The 21,574-nt window shown below is 53.2% G+C and overlaps 1 protein-coding gene across 1 annotated transcript; it reads right to left on the reverse strand.

Annotated features, from left to right (window-relative positions):
* Nucleotides 1-9,553: 9,553 nt before the first annotated feature.
* Fscn1 (fascin actin-bundling protein 1) lies at nt 9,554-21,486 on the reverse strand. Its single transcript, XM_051161100.1, has 5 exons — nt 20,570-21,486; nt 11,914-12,070; nt 11,700-11,821; nt 11,311-11,478; nt 9,554-10,049 (listed from the first exon to the last, which is right to left on the reverse strand). The coding sequence occupies exons 1-5, from the start codon at nt 21,399-21,401 to the stop codon at nt 9,847-9,849; spliced, it is 1,482 nt and encodes a 493-aa protein (XP_051017057.1). The 5' UTR covers nt 21,402-21,486; the 3' UTR covers nt 9,554-9,846.
* Between the last annotated feature and the right edge of the window lie 88 nt (nt 21,487-21,574).

Raw genomic sequence — 21,574 nt, forward strand, 5'->3', positions numbered from 1 at the left:
AACACACATTTGCTGGGTGACAACTCAAGAGCCTAGCTGTGGGTGCATGGCATCCCGTGTGTAAACAAATCAAATGGGACCTGTCAGCCATGAAGAACTGTAAGATGGTACAGCTGCTGTGGCAAATACTATAATAGTTTCTTAAAAATCATAGAAACCTTCTCTCTCAAAAAAAAAAAAAAAAAAAAAAAAAAAAAAAGACCAGGGCGTGGTGGCACAGGCCTTTCATCCCAGCACTCGGAAGGCAGAGGCAGCCAGATCCGTCAGTTTGAGGCCAGCCTGGTCTACAAAGCAAGTCCAAAGAAAGCCAGGACTACCACAGAGAAATCCTGTATTGGAAAAAAAATTAAGCTGGATATGGTGGCACATGCCTAAGATACCAACAGCACTCCAGAGGCATAGGTAGGACAATTACCAAAAGTTTGAGGACAGCCTGGTCTATATAGAAAGTTACAGGCCAGCCAACACTACACAGTGAGACACAAAAGAAAACAAAAAATTTTTTAAGATTTATTTATTATGTATACAGATCTCATTATAGATGGTTGTGAGCCAACATGTGGTTACTGGGATTTGAACCCATGACCTTTGGAAAAATAGTCAGTGCTCCTAACCTCTGAGCCATCTCTCCAGCCCTCAAAAGAAAATTATATATATATATGGACTGGTGATATGGCAAGGTTAAGAGCACTAGCTGCTCTTCCAGAGGTCCTGCATTCAATCCCCAGCAACCATATGGTGGCTCACAACCATCTGTAATGGTGTCTGAGGACAGAGCACTCATGTACTTAAAGTAAATAAATATTTAAGAATATAGATATATATTTAAGTAATATATATACTAGTGTCCTGTGACCAACTGGCATAGTAATATCTGTAGCAGGCACCATGGTGCACACCTCCCCCCACCCCTCGATTCCTTTAAGCTCCCACCTTCAGGTGCAGAGTGCTGACCCCCTAGACTTGCTCCGTCCTTGTCTGCTTCCTATCCACAGCAAGTGCTTGCCGTGGCTGGGTGGGGCAGGGTCCACTCTGCAGGAAGCTGTGACCCAGCTCCTAAGCAGGTGGCTCTGATGTGTGTGGCTTCTGCGAGCTGCCCCAGCTCTCCTGTCCACGGGGTGAGTCTGCTGGTCCCTTCCCCTCTGGGTCTGAGTCTCATCCACAGTGCTTCCTGTTGCCTCTCCCCAAATACAGCACATGGCCTTGAAGGCCCCGCTGCGCTCCTATGTGTGCTTTGTGGTTTAGGCGAGGTTTTCCTTTTGGTATTTTTGTCGTTGTTAGTGGGGAAGGGTTTGACAGAGTCTCATGTGACCCAGGATGGCCTCCAACTCACTATGTAAGCAAGGTCACCCTTGAACTCCCCATCCTCCTTCCTCCATCTTCCCACCCCAGGTGCAAGAATTCCAGGTAGTGCCACCACATCTGGCCAGCCTGACTGACTCTTCTTAAAGGTGGTGGTGCACGCCTTTAATCCCAGCACTCGGGAGGCAGAGGCAGGCGGATCTCTGTGAGTTTGAGGCCAGCCTGCTCTACAAAGCAAGTCCAGGACAGTCAAGGCTACACAGAAAAAAAACCTTGTCTCAAAAAAAAAAAAAGATTTATTCAGTCATAGAGAAGGGGAATGGGGTGAAAGCGGGAGGGAGGGAGGAATAGGAGAAGGCACGGGATGGGATAGCAATTGAGATGTAATATGAATGATTTCATTTTTCAATAAAAAAAATATATAATAAAATTTAATAATTTTTAAAAAGATTTATTTGTTTATTATATACACAGTGTTCTGCCTGCATGTAGGCTTCTACACCAGAAGAGGTGTACACCAGATTTCAGTAAAGAGGGTTGTGAACCACCATGCGGTTGCTGGGAATAGAACTCGGGACCTCCAGAAGAGCAGTCAGTGCTCTTAACTGCTGATCCATCTCTCCAGCCCCTGGAACCCCAATCTTTTGCATCATCTTACTAATGACCTATCTCCTATCTCCTATCTATCTATCTATCTATCTATCTATCTATCTATCTATCTACCATCTACCTTCTAGCTACTTATCTACAGTCTATTAACTATCATATACCTATCTACCGTCTATTTACCATCTATCACTTATTTATCTATCATCTATCTATCTACAATCTTTCTGTCATCTAGCTGGCTAGCTAGTATCTACCTCCCTGCCTGTCATCTATCTTCAATGCTAGGGACTGAACCCAGGCTAGGCAAGCCCTCCGCCACCGGGCCACAGCACCCAGCTCATATGACCTCACTTTTAACTCGTGCACTGGTGGCAGAGGCAGGCGATCTCTGTGGGTTTGAGGCCAGGCTGGTCTACAGAGTAAGTCCTAGGACAAAGGCTACAAAGAAACTCTGCCTCAAGAAAAAAACAAAACACACACACACACACACACACACACACACACACACACACACACACACGTCATCAGGGTTAAGGCTTTAATATCTAAACTGGCCATGAGTGACACCTTAGGTGAGTGAGAATTTGGATGGGTAAGAATTTGGGTAGGTAGGATGGTTCAGTGGATAAGGATGCTTGCCACCCAGCCTGAGGACCTCAGTTCCAGCCCCAAGACTCACATGGTTGATCTGACCCCTCTAGGCTACCATAGCACAAACACCACACTCACAGACACATTAAAAAAAAAAAAAAAAAAAAAAAAGACTAAATTAGGGGAGTTAGGGGCCAAATTAGGGGAGTTAGAGGAGTCTGGAGATGTTGCTCAGGTGGAATGGTACTTGCCTGCCCCTAATGGAACACTCTAGATTAGACCTTCAGTACTACATAAACTTCCAAGCAGTGGTGGCGCACGCCTTTAATCCCAGCACTTGGGAGGCAGAAGCAGGTGGATCTTTGTGAGTTTGAGGCCAGCCTGGTCTACAGAGTGAATCCTAGACCAGCTAGGGCGTCACAGAGAAGCCCTGTCTCAAAAACAAAAAGCAAACAACAACAAAAACAAAAGCTGGATGGTGGTGGCGCACCCCTTTAATCCCAGCACTTGGGAGGCAGAGGCAGGTGGATCTCCGTGAGTTCGAGGCCAGCCTGGACTACAGAGCAATTTCCAGGACAGCCAGAGCTGTTACACAGAAAAAACCCTGTCTCGGAAAAACAAACAAACAAAGACTAACCTGGCCTAGATAAGGCATTCCAGGCCAGCCAGGGCTACATAGTAAGATCTTACCAAGCAAAACGGGGTGGGGATGCTGAGGAGATGGCCCCTGGAAGGCAGCCCTTACCAAGTAAACATGAATCAGTTCCCCAGCACCGAGTGAGTGGCTGCGGGTCTAGCAGATAGCCTATCAGTCCAGTACTCTGGAGACAGTGACAGGGTTCGTCCAGTGAGCCGGACAGCTAATGTGAGGTGCTGATCAGGCTCCAGGTTCAGCAATGGACCTCAGTAAATAAGTGGGGTATGAACCTGACACCCACACATATTCAAACACACATAGACTCTTACACACACACACACACACACATACACATATATTATATATTATATATTATTTTATTTATTTATTTATTTTTGGTTTTTCGAGACAGGGTCTTTCTGTGTTAGCCTTGGCTGTTCTGGACTCGCTTTGTAGACCAGGCTGGCCTCAAACTCACAGCGATCCTCCTGCCTCTGCCTCCCAAGTGCTGGGATTAAAGGCGTGCGCCGCTGCGCCCAGTCTACCACATTCATTTATGATCTTAATTTCTAATGGTAGCAGGGAGAGGTTGAGACAAGGTCTGGCTATGTGGCTTTGTCTGTCCTGAACCCAGTCTCTGTAGACCAAGCTGGCCTTCAAGTCATGGAGGGCCACCTGCTTTTTGCCTCTTTAGTGCTAGGATTAAAGATGTGTATCACCATGCCCAGCATGATTTCTTTCTTTTTGGGGGGGTGGTGGTGGGGGTTCAAGACAGGGTTTCTCCGTGTAGCCTTGGCTGGCCTGGCCTGGCTTTGTAGACCAGGCTGGCCTCGAACTCACAGAGATCCACCTGCCTCTGCCTCCCAGAGTTATTAGATTAATTTCTTGCAATGATAACAAAAATATTGACATTAATTCCTGAAGCCGAGTGTGCTGCTCTCGTTAGGGAACTGAAGAAGAAGTCAGTGTTCTACCTTTCTCCTCCCAACAGGGGTTTGAGCCTGGGTCCTAGGGGAAGGGAAGGGAACACTGACCAACCCCACCCCTCAAGGCTTTACCCATTGTTGTTGGCGGCTTTAAACCCAGGGAAAGGCTTTGGTTTCACGGTAAACTTAAATCCCTCCCCACCCCTACCATGGCTTCCTGCCTCCCCCCAGGCATCCTTCTCCCTGGGACACCCCATCTGTTCCCTCGGCTGATAGCACCCTCAAGGGAACCACAGTCCCTTCCTATCTCCCCACATCTAGGCAAGGCCTGACAGTCCAGAGAGGCCAGGAACTCCTGGTCTGTTGTTCAACACAGAAAAAAATGGACCAGTAGGATGCTGTTGGAACACACACATACACACACACACACACACACACACACACACACACACACACACACACGCACACACACATACACATGCACACGCTTTCCAGCGCATAGCCTGCACTCTCAAGTTATCTTCTTTTTGTTGTTGTTGTTGTTTTTCGAGACAGGGTTTCTCTGTGTAGCCCTGGCTGTCCCGGACTCGCTCTGTGGACCAGGCTGACCTCAAACTCACAGAGATCCACCTGCCTCTGCCTCCCCAATGCTAGGATTACAGACTGCCTGATTGTTGGTTGGTTTTATGATAGTGTCTTATGCTAGCTAGCTCAGCCTGGCCTGGAAGTCACTTTGTAGCCCAGGCTGGCACTGAAGTCAAGGTAACCTTTCTCTCTAGGCACCTTTCAGTCTTAGCTTCTTGAGTGCTGCAATTAGAGGTGTGAGGCACCCCTCAGAGTTGGAGACAGAGTCCCACTCAGTAGCTGGACATGTAGACCAGGTTGGCCTCAACCTGAAGGTGATCAGCCATGCCTGGCTCCCAAGTACTGGGCTTACAGGTGCTCACTACCACATGGATTAGGGTTTTACATGCATATGTGCACGTGTGCAAGTCCATATGTGCACACACATGTGTGGGGGTGCCAGGAGTCATCCTGGGGTGTCGTTCCTCAGGAGCCATCCGACTTGGGTTTTGAGCTTTCCAATTTAGCTGGGCTGTGTGGCTAGTGAGCTCCTGCCTCTTCTTACCCTCCCCAACTCTGGGGACCAAGCCAAGCATTTTACCAGCTGAGCTGTTTCCTCAGCTCCTCAAGCCAAGCATTTCTCTCCCTCCCTTCCTCCCGCCCTCTCTCTCTCTCTCTCTCTCTCTCTCTCTCTCTCTCTCTCTCTCTCTCTCTCTCTCTCTCTCTCTCTCTCTTTCTCCTCCAAACTCACAGAGATCTGCCTGCCTCTGCTCCCAGAGTGCTGGGATAACAGGTGTGCGCCACCACTGCCCGCCCAGCTTTCTCAGCTCCCTGCATTCAACACTGTTACAAAGTCAGGACACAACTGTCTCTCTTCTCTCTCTCTAGCTGGAGAAGGCACAGGGTTCTGAGGAAGATGGGGGCACTGTGGAGACTAGGATGTCACCTCCTTAGGTCCCCGCAGGAGGGACTAGAAGCAGGTCCTGGACAGGGTGGGTGCCCAAAGTGGACTTGGTTGGGAAATCCCCAGGCCACAGTTATCAGCTCCCCACCAGACAGAGACATCTAGCCAGCACCAGTCAGGCCACATTCCCTCTCATCCAGGCTTTCTGAAGGGCAGGCCTGCTGGGTAGAACTTTGAACTGGAAGTGCTTAAGGCTGGAGTCTGAGATGATAAACCGCAGAGGGGACTGTAAACTGCCAGCCACGCCTCCTGAACTCTGACAGACCTGGAAGAGACTCCTGAGGGCCCCTAAAGCTTCTCGATTGTTCTTTCTCTCCTAAAGTGGCTCCAGCCTGTAATCCCAGCATTTGGGAGGCTGAGATGGGAAGAGGCCAGCCTGGGCTACATAGCAAGACGCTGTCCAAAAGTAAAACAAATAGAATAGGCGTGTGGCTCCCTTGGTAGGGTGCTTGCCTAGCAGCCATGAAGCTACAGATCAGAAGCCAGCACTGACTAGAGCCATGCCAGTGGCACATGCCTGTAATTCCAGCATTTAAGAGGTGCAGGGGCAAGAGACAGGCAGAAACTTAAGGTCACCCTTGACTACAAGGCAAGCTCAAGCCTGAGCTACATGAGACCCTGTCTTTAAAAAAAAGGGGGGAAGCGGTTGGGAGGAGACAGGATGGCTCAATAGTTAAGGGCACCAACCCCCACATGGTGGCTAACAACCAACCAACAACTCCAGTGCCTGGGACCCAACGCCGCCTTCTTTCCACAGGCAGCAGGTACATATGTGGTGCACATACATGTAAGCAAAACATTTGTATACGAGCCGGGCGTGGTGGTGCACGTCTGTAATCCCAGCACTCAGAAGACAGAGGCAGGTGGATCTCTGTGAGTTGGAGGACAGCCTGGTCTACAAAGTGAGTCCAGAAAAGCCAAGCCTACACAGAGAAACTCTGTCTCGAAAAAAAGAAAGAGAGGGGGCTGGAGAGATGGCTCAGAGGTTAAGGGCACTGGCTGCTCTTCCAGAGGTCCTGAGTTCAATTCCCAGCAACCACATGGTGGCTCACAACTATCTACAATGGGATCTGATATCCTCTTCTGGAGTGCAGGTGTACATGCAGGCTGAACACTGTATATGTAATAAATAAATAAATCTTAAAAAAAAAAAAAAGCCAAAACCAAACAGACAAAAAACGACTCGTATACATAAAATAAATTAAAAAAGAAATCTAAAGAGAAAATAAACATACTAAGCTATGCTGTCAGCTTCCATGTGCAACAGGAGTGGGATTTGTGACTTCACATGTGCACGCATGCGTAGGCACACAACACACACACACACTTCAAAGGGATCCATCTCAGAGCTGTGGGGTCCTGGTGGCCCCTGAATCTGAAGAAACAAGGAGCTGGGATACTCAGCTACAGCTGGCTGTGTGACCTTCTGTGTGTACAAGTGTGCTTCTGCATACCTGTCCATGTGCATGAGTGTGTGTGCAGGACTCCGACAGATCTATGGTGTGTGCTAGTTCATAGGTGCTCCGCTGCACCTCAAGATGTCTGTTGCCCCGGGCCCCTACAACTTGGCCTCATTAGCATAGCTTTTCTCTGCGGGCTGACCCCAACTCAGGGCCTGTGCTTAAGAGTCCCCTGACTAGGTGGCTCTTCTGTCTCTATTCCTACCTATTCACCCTATATCAATCAGTCCTGCCTCGCACCCCCATCAGATCTTGTGCCTCCTCCATCGGACCCTGAGCTGTCCCTCAGCAGACTCTGAGCCTTCACCACTAATCAGTCTGTGCCTCCCCCATCGGACCCCTCCACTGCCACAGGAACCCACAACCATGTGTGGGACTTCCGCAGTCATCAGGTGGCTAGGCTGTGCTTGGAGGCTGGTCATGGACCCGGTGTCTTTTCTCCCCAGCGCGGCCCCCACCAGAGCTTTGAGAGTTTGACTCGGTAGGATTCATCTGTCTCTCCTAGCTTGGGGCCCCAGCCTCCACCCCGCGGGGAGCCACTGGACCCTTTGTGGCCATCTGCCCCCGTCAGTCTGAATGCCTGCCTCCAGGCAGGCACCGCCAATCACGCTGCGGGCCTCTTCATTGCGTCATCAGCAGCCAATCAGTGAGGCTCTCCAATCGCCACTGCAGAGCCTCGGGTTGCTGGGCCTTGGGGGTGCTCTACCTCTGGCATAAGCAAACAAGGTTGTCTTTTCCCTATGCCTCAGTTCCGTAAAATGGAACTCTAGGATACTTCAGAGGCCTAAGTACCTAGCTGCAGGCATAGGCGATGCTTTTCATCCTCCCTTCAAGCTTGTACAAAAACAGACAATGGCTTGTCTCTTTTTTGATTTTACATCGGTGTTTTGCCTGCATGTTTGTCTATGTGAGGGTGCTGGGATCCCCTGGAATGGAGTTACAGTTACAGCGGCCTTGTGGGTGGGTGGAATTGAACCTAGGCCCTCTGAATGAGCAGCCAGTGCTCTTGACTGCTGAGCCATCTCTCCAGCCACGGCCTGTGTCTCAGCTGTGCCGCCACACACATTTAACACATCTTTCTAGCAAGGTGCCCAGACCCACCCTTGAAGTCACTCTGCGACCTAGGCAGCCTTGAACCTGTGATCCTCCTGCCTCAGCTTCCTGAGTAGCTGGGCCTGCTTTGGTTTTGTGTGTGTAGGATTTCGGAGCATGTGTGTCATCTTCCACAATGCATTTCCACTGTACCAACACAGAGTCTCTCACTGGACCCAGAGCTCACAGTTTAGGCAAGGCTGGGCAGCCAGGGAGCTCCAGGGAATCCTCCTATCTCTACCCTTCCCAGAAGCCCCTGGGGTGGGTGTCCACTACGACACCCAACTTTTTCACATGGGTGATGGGGAAATCAAACCCAGGTCATACAGCCTGACAGAAAGCAACTTTACATGCTGAACCCTCCCACCTGCCCTTTTAAATACCCAGCTGGCTAGACCACGGAACCCCATGTTCAGCCATTTGAGCTTCTATGGCTCATGCTGGGGCTACCATGGTCTGGGACGTGAACAAGAGCATGCTCGCTGCCACCTGCCCGCTGCCACTCAGTGCAGCCTCCCTCCCAGGCAGCCCTCAACCCACTCCCCTGTTCAGGTCCCATGTGAGACACACACAGGCTGCGGACTTTGCGTTATTTTATTTTCCAGTTCAAAGCTACTATCATGGGTCTTCAGAGTTATACAAATGACAGTTACCAAAAAAAAGAACGAGACACCCAGCGTGAGATGCATGGTGTGGGGAATTGGTAGGATGGGGTAGCAAGGAAAGGCCCGCTGAGGTTTTACTCCAGGGCTCCCAGGGAGGGACACACCTGGCTTTCTCCTGCCCCGGAGCCCCTGAGGTGTCGGGAAGACATGGAGCACCAATCACAGGGCCAGGGCTGGGGGCGAGCAGGCAGGAGGGGGTGAGGGGACTCACTGGAGAGGCAGGAACAGGCGCCAAGCGTCTCCCCGCCCCCAAGACCACTCACAGCACAACTAACAGGACAGGCTTGGCTCCGGTCCTCTCAACAGTAACATTTCCTTTCAAGAAACAAAACAAAACAAAACAAAAATACTGATTTGGTCATTTTTCTGCTTCCAGTCAGGCCAGGATGAAAAGGAAAAAGCCGGGAGCAAGGTTCTCCCCAACCCCAGGGGCAATTTGGCAGTGCCACCCAGCTAGCTTTGAGTCCAGGAACCAGGCCGGCCCTCTGCAGGATGGGAGGGACTGCTCTCCAACCACGTTCCAGTAAGACACTTGTGGGCAAGCCATGCTGTATCTGGCTTCAGTCCCACCAAAAAAAAGCTTGCCTCCAGAAGCTGGGGACAGAGCAGGTGCACCAGAGAGGTGTGACCTCGTTGGGGGGAGGGAGTTCCAGTTACAAGCTCAGGGGCTGAGGCCACTCCCTAGGCAACCCCCACCCTCCCCCCAGTTTCTCCTAGGCCACTTCCTGGAAGGTAGGGGGGGCGGAGGAATAAGGCTCAGAGTTGTCTGAGGTCAGAAGGTGCCAGAGTGCCCCAAGGCAGAGAAGAGTGCAGAGGGACCCAAAGTCCCTCCCAGGGACAGTCTGCAGCCACCTACCCACGGGGAGCAGAGAGTTAGGGGAAAGGGGAGGTCCACAGAGGGCAACAGGCGAGGGCACCATTTTCTCTTGGGTTTCCAGTTTGAAAGGCAAGGGGCTTTGCCACCTGCTGCAGGGCCACCCGGTAAGTAAAGATAGCAGGAGGGACTGGATGAGTGGCCCACAGAGGGCAGGTGGCCTTAGTACTCCCAGAGCGAGGCGGGGTCGATCGTCTCCGCGCAGGCCTTCAGGACCCCAGCGTGGTCCCCCTTCAGGTAGCGGCCGCCCACCTTGATGGCCACCCTATTGTAGTCACAGAACTCAAGGAAGAAATCCACAGGGGTGTCACTGCTGCTGGTGACCGACGAGTCACTACCCACCGTCCAGTACTTGCCTGTGGAATCTGCGCAGGGAGATGACATGTCAAGCTGTGTCCCACCTCTTCCTTCTCCCAAAGGATTAACATGTCTTCCCACTGTCTGCTCCCGGAACTGGGTAGGGTCAGTTAGATGTGGGACACAGTCCCGTAGTCCTAATCATTGAAAAACTGAGACAGGAGGATCACCTAGAATTCAAGGATGTCCTGGGAAATTTACTGACACGCCATCTCAGACTGAAAAAGAGAAGAGGGCTAGGGCTGGGCATGGTGAGGCTTGCCCTTAATCCCAACATCTAGGAGACTGAGGCAGATAGACTCTGAGTTTAAGGCCAGCCTGGTCTACAAGGCAAATTCTGGGACAGCTAGGGCCACATAGTGAGACCCTGACTCAGGAAAACCAACAACATAACATAAAAGGGGGATGTATATCAGCAGCAGAGCCCTGCCTAGAATCCCCCAGTGAGGGGCTGGGGTGTGGCTCAGTGGTAGAGCCCCTGCCTAGAATTCCCCAGTGAGGGGCTGGGGTGTGGCTCAGTGGTAGAGCCCCTGCCTAGAATCCCCCAGTGAGAGGCTGGGGTGTGGCTCAGTGGTAGAGCACCTGCCTAGAATCCCCCAGTGAGGGGCTGGGGTGTGGCTCAGTGGAAGAGCACCTGCCTAGAATCCCCCAGTGAGGGGCTGAAGTGTGGCTCAGTGGTAGAGCCCCTGCCTAGAATCCCTCAGTGAGGGGCTGAAGTGTGGCTCAGGGGTAGAGCACCTGCCTAGAATCCCCCAGTGAGGGGCTGGGGTGTGGCTCTGCGCATTCAGTTCTCAGCCCTGCAAAGAGTCGAGTTTGCCTTGCCAAGGCCACACACAGCACAAGGTTCTGAGTCTAACTTAACACCTCTGGATTGTTGTTTTAGTCCCACAGCCAAGGAACTGTACCCTTATCTTCCATCGTCTCCTTTTTTGTTTGCTTGTTTTTTCGAGACAGGCTTTCTCTAGGCTGGCCTCGAACTCAGAGACACTTCTGCCTCTGCCTCCTGAGTGCTGGGACAAAAAGTGTGCGCCAGCACCTCCCCTTCTCTTATCCTTCCTTCCTCTCTCACCTCCTCCTCCCACCCTCCCCCACCCCACCCCCTCGAGATAATTCTTCTGTCTCAGATTCCCAGAATAGAGGCACGCATCCCCACCTTCCCTAACTGCACAGGATGGGCTGGTAAAGTTCTCTCTACAGGAGGCGAGAGGGGAAGGGAATTCCCCCAGCAGCCACAGGACACCCGTTCCCACCCCCACCCAGGGAACCTGCCTTTGATGTTGTAGGCGCCATCATTGAATTCCAGTTGGAAGACGTCGTAGCTGGAGCGGTTGGCGTCCAGCGTGCCCGTGACCTTGCGGCAGCCGATGAACCCATGCTCCCCACGGAACACGATGATGGGGCGATTAATCAGCTTCATGAGGAAGAGTTCCGACTCCCCTGTCACGGGGAAAGGGGCCATTGAACTTCATAGCGATCAAAAAAAAAAACCGCATCAACCAGGGTGTGGCTCAGACAGGGATACCAAGGAGCTAAGGGTCAGCACACGGCCAGCCTGAGGGGGATGCCCTGCACAGACAGAGAGGGCCAGGTGGGACTGGCGACTGACCCTTTAGGACACTAGGGAAACGGGCTCGGGGTGCGTGCCCTCATGTGACTACCTGCTGTCTCCACAGAGGCGGCCAGCTGACCGTTTTTCTTGGCGGTCACAAACTTGCCGTTGGACGCTCTTAGAGTGATACGACGGTCACACCATTCAATGTCAAAGTAGCAGCTGGCGTTCCTGGGGAGGAGAAGAGGAGTTGGTTAACACGACGGTGGGGTGTCAAGCAGGCTGCCCGGTCCCGGGAGATTGAGGGGTGGGGCGTCACTCACTTGGTGGATGCCGTGGACTGCACACCCCCGGTCGTCGTCAGCGTCCAGTACTTGCCCGTGTGAGTGCGGAAGGCACACTTCCTCGTGTCCCGGTCGATCTCCAGCTGGAAGGTCTCCTGATCCGTCTCTTCGTCCTGATTGGCCGACAGGTCCATTCCTGTGGAGGGAGACCAGAGCCAGTCAGGCCACTGTATGATCTTTGTCTCACCTGCACTCAAGGCTGCCACCACAGGGCAGTGGGCTTCCTGAAGTGTGTGGCTCAGATCCCTCAAATGGTGTCCCAAGCAATGTGCAGGACACTTGGGCCAGGCTAGCAGGTCTGCAGCCAAGGATACTGAAATGGCAAGCTAACTGTGAGTTCTGGAGTCCCCCACCTGGACCCCAGGCTACTGAGTAAGACCCTGTCTCAAAAGAAAGAGAAAGGAGAGAGGGTGCTGAAGATGTGGCATTCGGTTGACATTCCCCGGAACTATGTGAAAGCTGGCCACGGAGGCATGAGCCTATAATCCCAGCACAGGGAAGCCAAGAAAGATGGCTGTCTGGAGCTCAGTGACCAGCCAGCTGAGCTGAACTGGTAAGCCGCAGGCCACTGAGAGAGTCTCATCTCAAAGTACAGAGTGGACACTCAGGAGACAGAGGCAGGCGGACCTCTGTGAGTTCAAGTCCAGCATGGTCTACATAATGAGTTCTAAGACAGACAGAGCTATATAGTGAGACTGTCTTTTTCTTTCTTTGTTTTTTTCTTTTTTCCTTTTGGCTTTTTCTCTCTCTGTGAAGCCCCTGGCTGTCCTAAAACTCTCTCTGTAGACTAGGCTGGCCTCAAATTCAGAAATCCACCTTCCTCTGCTTCCTGAGTGCTGGGATTAAAGGCGTGCGTCACTAGTGCCTGGCTAGACTCCATGTACCACCAGCGCCCACACCCCCCCCCCAATACAGTGTACAGAACGACCAAAGACGACATGTCTGATGTGATCTCTGACCTCTATGTTAGGGGTGTACACATAAACACTAAAAATAGAATGTGCTAAAATTGGGTAAATATATACATGGATTTAGCTCGGTCAGTTGTGTGTTTCTTTCATCTCTAGCACCAAAAAGACAAGGAGGAAAGGAGGAGAGAAAGGAAGCCTTCAAACTTCAGAACGAACCACCCACAAAGATGTTCTAAGGCCAAGCAGGAGAAACTCTCCCATGGCCCAGTATTGGCTCTGAAAGATTGGTTCCAGTTAGGCAATGCTGTCATTACGTAAGGGACGGCCTGGTTTTGTAGGTACAGATGTAGGCGTTTCCGGATAAGACGCCCCAAGAGTTGGGAATTTGCTTTAAATACAACCAAAACCATTGGATAAACACACAGAAGGAGCTGGTTCTGCAGAATGTCACATGGCAGGGGGCTGGTTAAGAAGGGAGTTTGTCAGACGCTTCCTGTAGTGGGTAATGTGTGAAAGTGAAAGAATATAGTTATGAGCCAGGCAAGGTGACCCACGCCTGTCATCCCAGCACTCAGGAGGCTGAGAGTAGCCTTGACTATAAGACCCTACCTCAAAATTAAAAAATAAAAGCACTTGGGGGAGGCAGAGGCAGGCATTCACTGTGAGTTCGAGGCCAGCCTGGTCTACAAAGTAAGTCTAGGACAGTCAAGGCTACACAGAGAAACCCTGTCTCAAAAAACCAAATAAATAAATAAATAATAGGAGCCTAGTTATAACAGTTGGTAGAATGCATGCTTTTAATGTGCGAAATCCTGCGGTCCCTTCCCAAACTGCATGAAAGGGTGTGGTAGAGAGAGCCTGCCATCCCAGTACTCGCTTACCAGAGGTAGAAGGACCAAAAGTTCCAGGCCAGAGGGACATGAGACCCCTCCCCGCTGACCTCCACCCCGTGAACACACAGAGGAGGCATTGCAGGCCATCGAGAGGGCTCTTGGAGGAGTAAACTTCCGCTGCCAACCTAAGGGCCTGAGTTCGACTCCTGTGACCAACACAGCAGAAGAGAACTGACTCTAACCTCCAAACCTGCACCATAGCCTGCGGGCCACCTCCACATACAAATTTAAAAATGCGGTAACTTTTATCTTTTTTGTTTGTTTGTTTTTTGGGGTTTTTTGTTTTTCAGAGACAAGGTTTCTCTGTGTAGCCTTGGCTGTCCTGGACTCACTTTGTAGACCAGGCTGGCCTCGAGCTTAGGCCAGATCCGCCTGCCTCTGCCTCCCAGGTGCTGGGATTAAAGGTATGCGCCACCCACCACCACTACCCAACTTTTACCTTTTTTTTTTTTTTTTTTTAAAGAAAAAGGCTTGTGCCTTTATCCTTAGCATTCAGAAAGCAGAAGCAGGTGAATCTCTTTGAGTCTGAGGTCACTCTAGCTTACATGAGTTCTAGGCCAGCCAGGGATGGATATATATATAATAAAATAGAGACAGGATTGAAAATATAGCTACATGTGAAAAGTCCTGGATTCCACCTCAATACCACACACACACTCTCCCTCCCTCCCTCCCTCTCTCTCCTTTAGAAAGCTTAGAAACTCAAAAGGGATAAAAATGAAGTCATCTTTTATCTCTTCCCCCACCAGCCATAAACACTAAGTGCTGACTGCACTGCCCACTCTTTCCTTGTATGTGGGGGCATGTCCACCCCAGCAGGATGACTGGGCCTCCCTCTTTTCTTCCCTCTCTTTTTTATTTATCTTCTTTAATTTTTAGAAAAACTTCTTGTATTTTGTATGTATGTGTGACTGTTTTGCCTGTGAGTATGTATCTGCACCACACATGTGCCTGGTGCCCTCAGAGGTCAGATCTCCTGGGACTGTTGCGAACCACCACGTGAGTGCTGGGCCTCTGCAAGAACAAGTGTTCTAGAGCCCGGGTGACAGTGGCACACGCCTTTAATCCCAGCACTCGAGAGGCAGAGGTAGGAGGATCTCTGAGTTCGAGGCCGGCCCGGTCTACAGAGTGAGTTCCAGGACAGCCAAGGCTACACAGAGAAACCCTGTTTCGGAAAACAAAAACACCAAAAAGACAGACAGACAGACAAACCAAGTGTCTAGACCATTGAGCCGTCTCTCCACCCACCCCCGTTTCCACTTTTTGTCTGCTTTGTTTTCAGGGTCTCACTGTGTACCCCAGGCTACCTTTGAACTCAAAGATCCACCTGCCTCTGCCTCCTGAGTGCTGGGACTACAGATGTGCACCCCACGCACCCATGGCTTGCTGACTTCTCGCTAAGTAACACTGTACAGTCAGTTTCCATTTCACTTAACTTCACTGCACCCCAATAAAGCATTGCTCCTGTCAGCAGCTTCCACTTGGGCCTCCACTTGGGAGTGAGATCTTGAGTCCTAACAAGAGAAACTCTTTGTTTTAAGGAGCCTGGATGTCCTCAGCCCTGGTTCCTCATTTGTCTTGTCTTTAGGCATCCTTATGAAGGAGGGACCAAGTAGGGGATGGCAGGTACCACCTTCACCCTTGCCCCTAGGGACCCATCCTTAGTTGACACCACCGTAGGGTGTGCAAGCGCTATGCTGACCCAACGGTGTCTCCCTCCATCAGTGCTACAAAACGGGGACTCTTTTACCTCCACCCCACAAAGCGGAAGATGAGGCTGAGAAGTGTTGTGGCCTTGGCCCAAGGTCACGCAGCAAGGCCAAGGGGTTTCTTGCTCTCAGGGAGATAGAGATGGAGCCGGGCGTGGTGGCACATGCCTTTAGGTGGAGGCAGAGGCAGAGGCAGGCAGCTGTCTGTGAGTTCAAGGCCAGCCTGGTCTACAAAGAGAACCCAGGACAGTCAGGGCTACACAGAGAAACCCTGTCTCGAAAAACCAAAAAAAAAAAAAAGAAAAGAAAAGAAAAGAAAAAGGAATGGGGATGAACAGACACCTGGCCATGGCTCAGCCCTCCCATCTAGACAAAGGATAAACAGGATGAGCAGACACAGTTTCCATGGTGGGTCATCCAGGACCCTGATGCAATCCTTCTCTTGCTAGGCAGCCACCCTGAGCCCACACTAGGGATGGCTAAACACTGACAGGACAGCAGGCCACAGGCATGCGGGGTGCCACCCACTGCCCCCTCTGCCTGCCTATAACTGAGCTGCCTTGTGCAGGGAACGCTGAGCCAGCACCACACATTGGGCAGAACAGCCACGCCCTGCCCAGGAGGCCAAGCGATGCCACTCGATCAAATCTGCGGCCGCTGAGGGTAATGGGGCAGTCAGGGAACCCCAGCGGGTAAAAACCCTGTGGCCGAGCCTTGGGAATTCCATCTCCTGGGCCCAGTTGGTTTTAGGAGAAAACGGATTCCCATAAGTTGAGCCCCTGTGTGTGCTGTGGCCTACACATACCACCCTACACAAAAATCAATTGATAAAGGTAATTAGATTTAAAAAAAAAATTTTTTTTTTTAGATTAAAAATTTATTTAGAGCTGGGCGTGGTGTTGCACATCTGTAGTCTCAACAGAGGCAGGCTGATCTCAGTGAATTCGAAGCCAGCCTGGTCTACACAGAGAAACCCTGTCTCAAAAAAAAAAAAAAAAAAAAGAAAAAGTATTTAAAAGAAAGAAAGAAAAGACAGCATTTGGGGGTGTGGCTCAGTGACTGAGCATTTGCTTAGAATCTCCCAGTGAGGGGCTGGCAGCGTGGCTCACTGGCAGAGCACCACTTGCCTGCCTGTCGTGCATAAAGCCTCAAGTTCCATCCCCACATTCCCAGAAAAAAAAAAAAAAAAGCTCCACCAGCTGGTGGTGGCACAGGCCTTTAATCCCAGCACTTGGGAGGCAGAGGCAGGCAGTTCTCTGAGTTCCAGGCCAGCCTGGTCTACAGAGTGAGTTCCAGGACAACACAGAGAAACCCTGTCTTGGAAAAAAGAAAAGTCCCACCCAGTATCAGAATGCTGCTCCAGTCACAAATGGTGGCCTATGACTGTCATCCCAGCACTCTGGAGGCTGAGGCAGGAGGATGGAGAGTTGGAAGCTAGATGGGCCACAAGACAAAAACCCAAAAGTGAGGTGGGCGTGGTAAAGGATTCCTAGTTTCCCAGCATGCTTGCCACAGAGGAAGACCCAGGCCCAAGACACTGTGGGCACCGAGCTCAAGGCAGGGCGGCGCTGTGGACACACTACCAACCTTCCAGTACCCTCCGAGAAACGAGACATCCAGACAAAAAGGACCTCACCCAGGCCACCATCTGGCTCTCATCTCCAGGTACTGGGACAAAGGGCCTGTTGCTTCCACTCTTTGATAAAAGGCCTAAGGAGGCCACCGAGGCACCAATGGTGGATCCAGGCACCTCAGATGGATGCCTTCGCTTCTCTCTCCCTCAGTTTCCCTACCTTGCCAAAAAGGATCACCTCTCTATTCTGTTGGGGCCCTGAAAGGATGTGAAGGGCTGTTGCCAAAAAGACCCAAGGGCCCTCCCATCTCAGCAAGAAGGGCCGGGAAAGATAAGTTAGCCCCCTTCCAGACCGGCCCCTCTCAGGCCCAGGCAAGGGGAAAGGCCCCCCACTTGGCCTTGGAATCACATTGGAGCTGCGTTGCTATGGTAACATTTTCTGTGGGATTTTTTTTCCCCCAACAGTGGCAGCACAGAAAACCTGAGTCACAGGCTCCTAGGAGCCCATGGGAGGGGGCGTGCCTATCTCCCAGCTTCCTAGGCGTCTCTGTGGTGACTCAGAGGGTCCCTCAACCCTCAACTCCCTCCCAGCGACTTAACAGCTTGCCAGATTCCCTGGCTTTGTTCTAAATAAGCATCCCCCATACAACCACTTAGGAAAGGGGGTTAGCTTAGAATCCTCCAGGACTGCATCTCCCAAAGTCTACTCAGTGCTCCTTACCCCAAGTAAGGAACCCACCCCACCCCATCCCCCAAACACGAGCCTCACCCACCATTCTTTAGACAGACAGACAGACAGACAGACAGACAAGACCCTTCGAAAGCACATTCGGGGACTGGAACCCAACATGTGAACAGGGATTGGCAGTGTGGGGAGACACAACACGGGGTCTCCTTGAGCCAGCAAGAGCTTGTGAGGATCAGGAGAAGCAAGGAGGAAGGGACCCTCCCCGGCCCCCATCTGATGTAAGGTACCGATCGCTCACTGCTGCCATGGGATCGCCACCTCCCAGGAGCCTGGCTCAAAGTACCTCTGTGTTTTACTGATGGGGAAACTGAGGCCAGGGGGGCAGGAAGCAGCAACTCTGCAAAGGATGATTCATGACCCCAGACTGCAGCCTTCCCTCCTCCTATTCCTGGTGAGCGGGAGCGGTTCCCCACACGTGTTTCCGAAGCCCAGCCCCGCCTCCCTGCCACGCAGGCCTGCCCAAAATGGCCTCCCAGGCACACCCACCCAGCAGCCCAAGGAGGAGCTGGATGACGTTGGAATGAGACTCAGGACACCCCCACACACACAACGTGAGGGCAGAAGAGTTCTGTGACCCCAAGTTCGCTTCAAATTCTCACCCCTTCAAACACCTTCGGTTTCCGCCCCGTCCTGCCCCAACCCTCATCAGTGTGAATCATGCGCAGTCAGACACCCTCATATTAGGAGACCTGCCCAGGCTCGCAAAACACACCCTCTAGCTCCTTCCTGGCCCCAAGGGCCTAAGTCACCTGTGTCTGCTTAACTTTCTTCCCCAGGGCTGCAAGCCTAGGACACAGCTCATAGAGCCTGCCTCTACTTTAGCGAGCACCAGGCACCTCCGCCGGGTTCCCTCCAGTCCAAAATCCCAACCTAGATGAGCAGGGCTTTTCTCTCTCTGCACCTCCTAACCTCTGAGGCCTTTGTACAGGCTGTGCCCTCTGCCTGCAAGACCAGTCCACTCACTTCTTGGTGCATTCACTCTCCTGGGACACTCTCGTGGGTCCTCAGAAAGGACCCCCGATCCTCACAATTACCACCCCGACTCTGGTACCCCTCAATCTTTTGCCTTACATGCCAGTCACGTGCCCAAGAGACTGTTTATCATTCTTTGTATCTCAGTGTTTGTAAAACAGGTGGGAACTCTGACCCCCCCCTCACCCCTCAATGTGAAACAAGAGAAGTGGCCATGCATTGGAGGGTGTGTGTGTGTGTGTGTGTGTGTGTGTGTGTGTGTGTGTGTGTGTAAAATGAGAGAACATTCTGGAATCAAGTACTCCCAGTTCAGCATGTTGCTGACTTAACGCGTGTAACCTAGAGCAAATGGCCGCACCTTTCTGTGTTAATTCAGCAAAATCAGGCAGACCCCACCCAGGGCTTAGCCCACTGCATTGGGGGAGGAGGGGTCTTCCTCTCGGCCGACTGGCTCCCATCCAACCACCTCCAACGCCTGGGGTCCAATTTCCCACCCAAGGAAGCGAGATCTCACAAGCCCCTGCCAGCAGGCAGCAAAGACCCTTCGGCAAAGTGGCGGGTACACCAGAAAAGAGGAGCCTACTTGTGGCACGCCCATGCCGCTCGGAAATGGCCTGCTGGCCTGCTGGCCTGCTGGAGGCTCTGGATGGGGACAGATCGAGTTGCAAACGATTGTTCCCAGCCAGAGGCCTTGGGGACCGGTTCACTCGAGGGTAGAGGCTTCTGGAGGGACACTCTCCGCCGAGTGCCAGACTGCGAGGCGTGCACGGGAGGGCAGGGAGGGCGCCTGGCGCTCAGCCACCCGCGCCACGCCGCCTGCCAGCCGGGGTGCGAAGGAAGAGCCAGGCGGCTTCACTCCGCGCCTCTGCACTGGACCCTGGACCGGGGACAACGCCTGGAGGGTTGGGGGTGGCTCCTCCGCAGAGGGACCCGCCTAAGCCGATCCCCTCCCCCAGCTCCTCCGCCGCATCTGGTTTTCCCATCTGCAGAGCCCTAGCAGGACAAAGGGGACGAGGGAGGGCCCAGCCGTGGCGACCCGCCCCCCTGCTCACAAAGGCCGCGGCCCGATGCGCCAGGCCTTGGCGAGGGGAGGACCGATGGGGGAGGGGCAGCCCCTGCGGACACCCGCGTCCCCACCCCACCCCCACCCCCAAGTCGCAGGGCCAACCCCGCCCGGCACATCCTGTCGCGATCAAAGGCCCCCGCCAACCTCCATCTAGCCAGGAAAGGCCGGGAGAGCAGGGGTGACTGTCCCCAGGCCCTCTGGCGAAAAGCCTGCAAAACAGGGGAGAGGACGCACGAGGAAATGGACAAGGGGGAACCCTTCCTCCCCAAAACCTGGGACAGGCTATCCTAGAAGATCAGCCTACGAATGGGGACAACCCAGACTGGGAAGGAAGAGGGAACAGAGAAGGACTCAGCTAGGTCTAGAGAGCCCCACGCCCCCAGCCAGGGGTGGGGGAGGTGGACAGTGTTGCTTTAGGATATGCTAGGCCGCACCCCACGTCACCTCCTCCCAGCAGAAGCCCAGGTCCCGGGCAGGGGGTAGTAAATGCATGCTTTTAATCCTAGCATTCAAAGACTGAGGCAGGAGGATTTCTGCGAGTCCGAGGCCAGCCTGATCTGCACAGCAAGTTCCAGGATAGCCAGGACCACATAGTGAGACACGGTCTTTCCAACACAGAAGCCCACTTCCCCAAGGCGGAGCACAGAGGCCTGTGCGCCTAACGGAGTGCGTGAGCAGATAGGGAAACAGACCGATGCACGAGTGGAGGGATGCTTTTGTGCACTGGGTCGGGACCCAAGGAGAGAACACGTCCCCAACTCACCCTGGCGCGTGGACACGTTCCTCTCGTTGGCCGCCTGCAGCACCACCTGAGCGCAGCTCTGCTCCAGGGCAAAGAGCTCATCTTTGCCCACCTTGGTGGCCTTGCCAGCCTTGAGGGTGCCGCTGGGCCCGGACGGAGCCAGATAACGACCTTCGCAGTCGCGAAAGGCCACCTTGCCGGAGCGGAACTCGAGCGTGTAGCCCGTGGCGGGCTCGGGCCGCGCCACCAGGCGCCCGTCGTGGCGCAGGAAGCGGTGGTCGGACGTCTGCACGCTGTAGCGCTGGTCCTGGAAGGCCAAGGTGATGAGCGAGTCGACGCCCCAAGGCACGTCGCGGTCCACCGCGATCTCGTCGGCCGGTCGCGCGCTGAGGTGCGCGTAGCGCTTGCGGGTGACGCTGTAGATGTTGACCTGCGGGTGCATGGCGATGTGCACGCTCCACTTCTCGGCCGGCGACACGCTCTGCGCGAAGCACGACAGGCGGTCCTCGGTGCCGCCGAAGTAGCGCCGGTGCGCTTCGGACTGCAGCGACCAGCGGCCGTCGTCGTGAGCCACGACGAGGAAACGGCAGTCGGCGTCGGGCACTTCGCGCTCGCAGCTCACGTTGCCGTCCTTGTCGGCGGCCAGGTAGCGACCCAGGTGACTGCGCAGACACACGGCCGCGCTGCCCGCCTCATCGGGAGGTTGCTCCAGCGTCCAGATCTGCTTCTTCTTCAGGCTGCTGGCCGACGCGTTCACCTTGAAGCCGAACGCCTCGGCTGTCAGGTACTTGTTGCCGCAGCTGATGAGCCCGAATTGGATCTGCACCGCCTCGGTTGTGCCGTTAGCGGTCATTGTGGCGGAGGGCGGCCCGGTGGCCCCGGGAGCTAGGGTGGCTGTGCCCGACCTCCTTTGTTCAGCACCGCTGAGCCTGCTGCTGCGCTCCACAAAGCCAGCCCGGCGGCGCCCCTGGATTTTATAGGCGGATGACGTCACCGGTTTAGACCACGCCTCTTCCCGGGCCTGCC

This window comes from Acomys russatus, chromosome 19 (genome assembly GCF_903995435.1).
Source record: "Acomys russatus chromosome 19, mAcoRus1.1, whole genome shotgun sequence".
In the NCBI taxonomy this organism is placed as follows: domain Eukaryota; kingdom Metazoa; phylum Chordata; class Mammalia; order Rodentia; family Muridae; genus Acomys; species Acomys russatus.

Coding starts and splice junctions, on each gene's coding strand:
- Fscn1 (XM_051161100.1), bottom strand. CDS start 21,401: ATGACCGCTAACGGCACAACCGAGGCGGTGCAGATCCAATTCGGGCTC. Junction 11,479..11,699: donor CGCCTCTGTGGAGACAGCAG/GTAGTCACATGA, acceptor TCCCCGTGACAG/GGGAGTCGGAACTCTTCCTC. Junction 10,050..11,310: donor TGGCGCCTACAACATCAAAG/GCAGGTTCCCTG, acceptor CTCCCTGCGCAG/ATTCCACAGGCAAGTACTGG.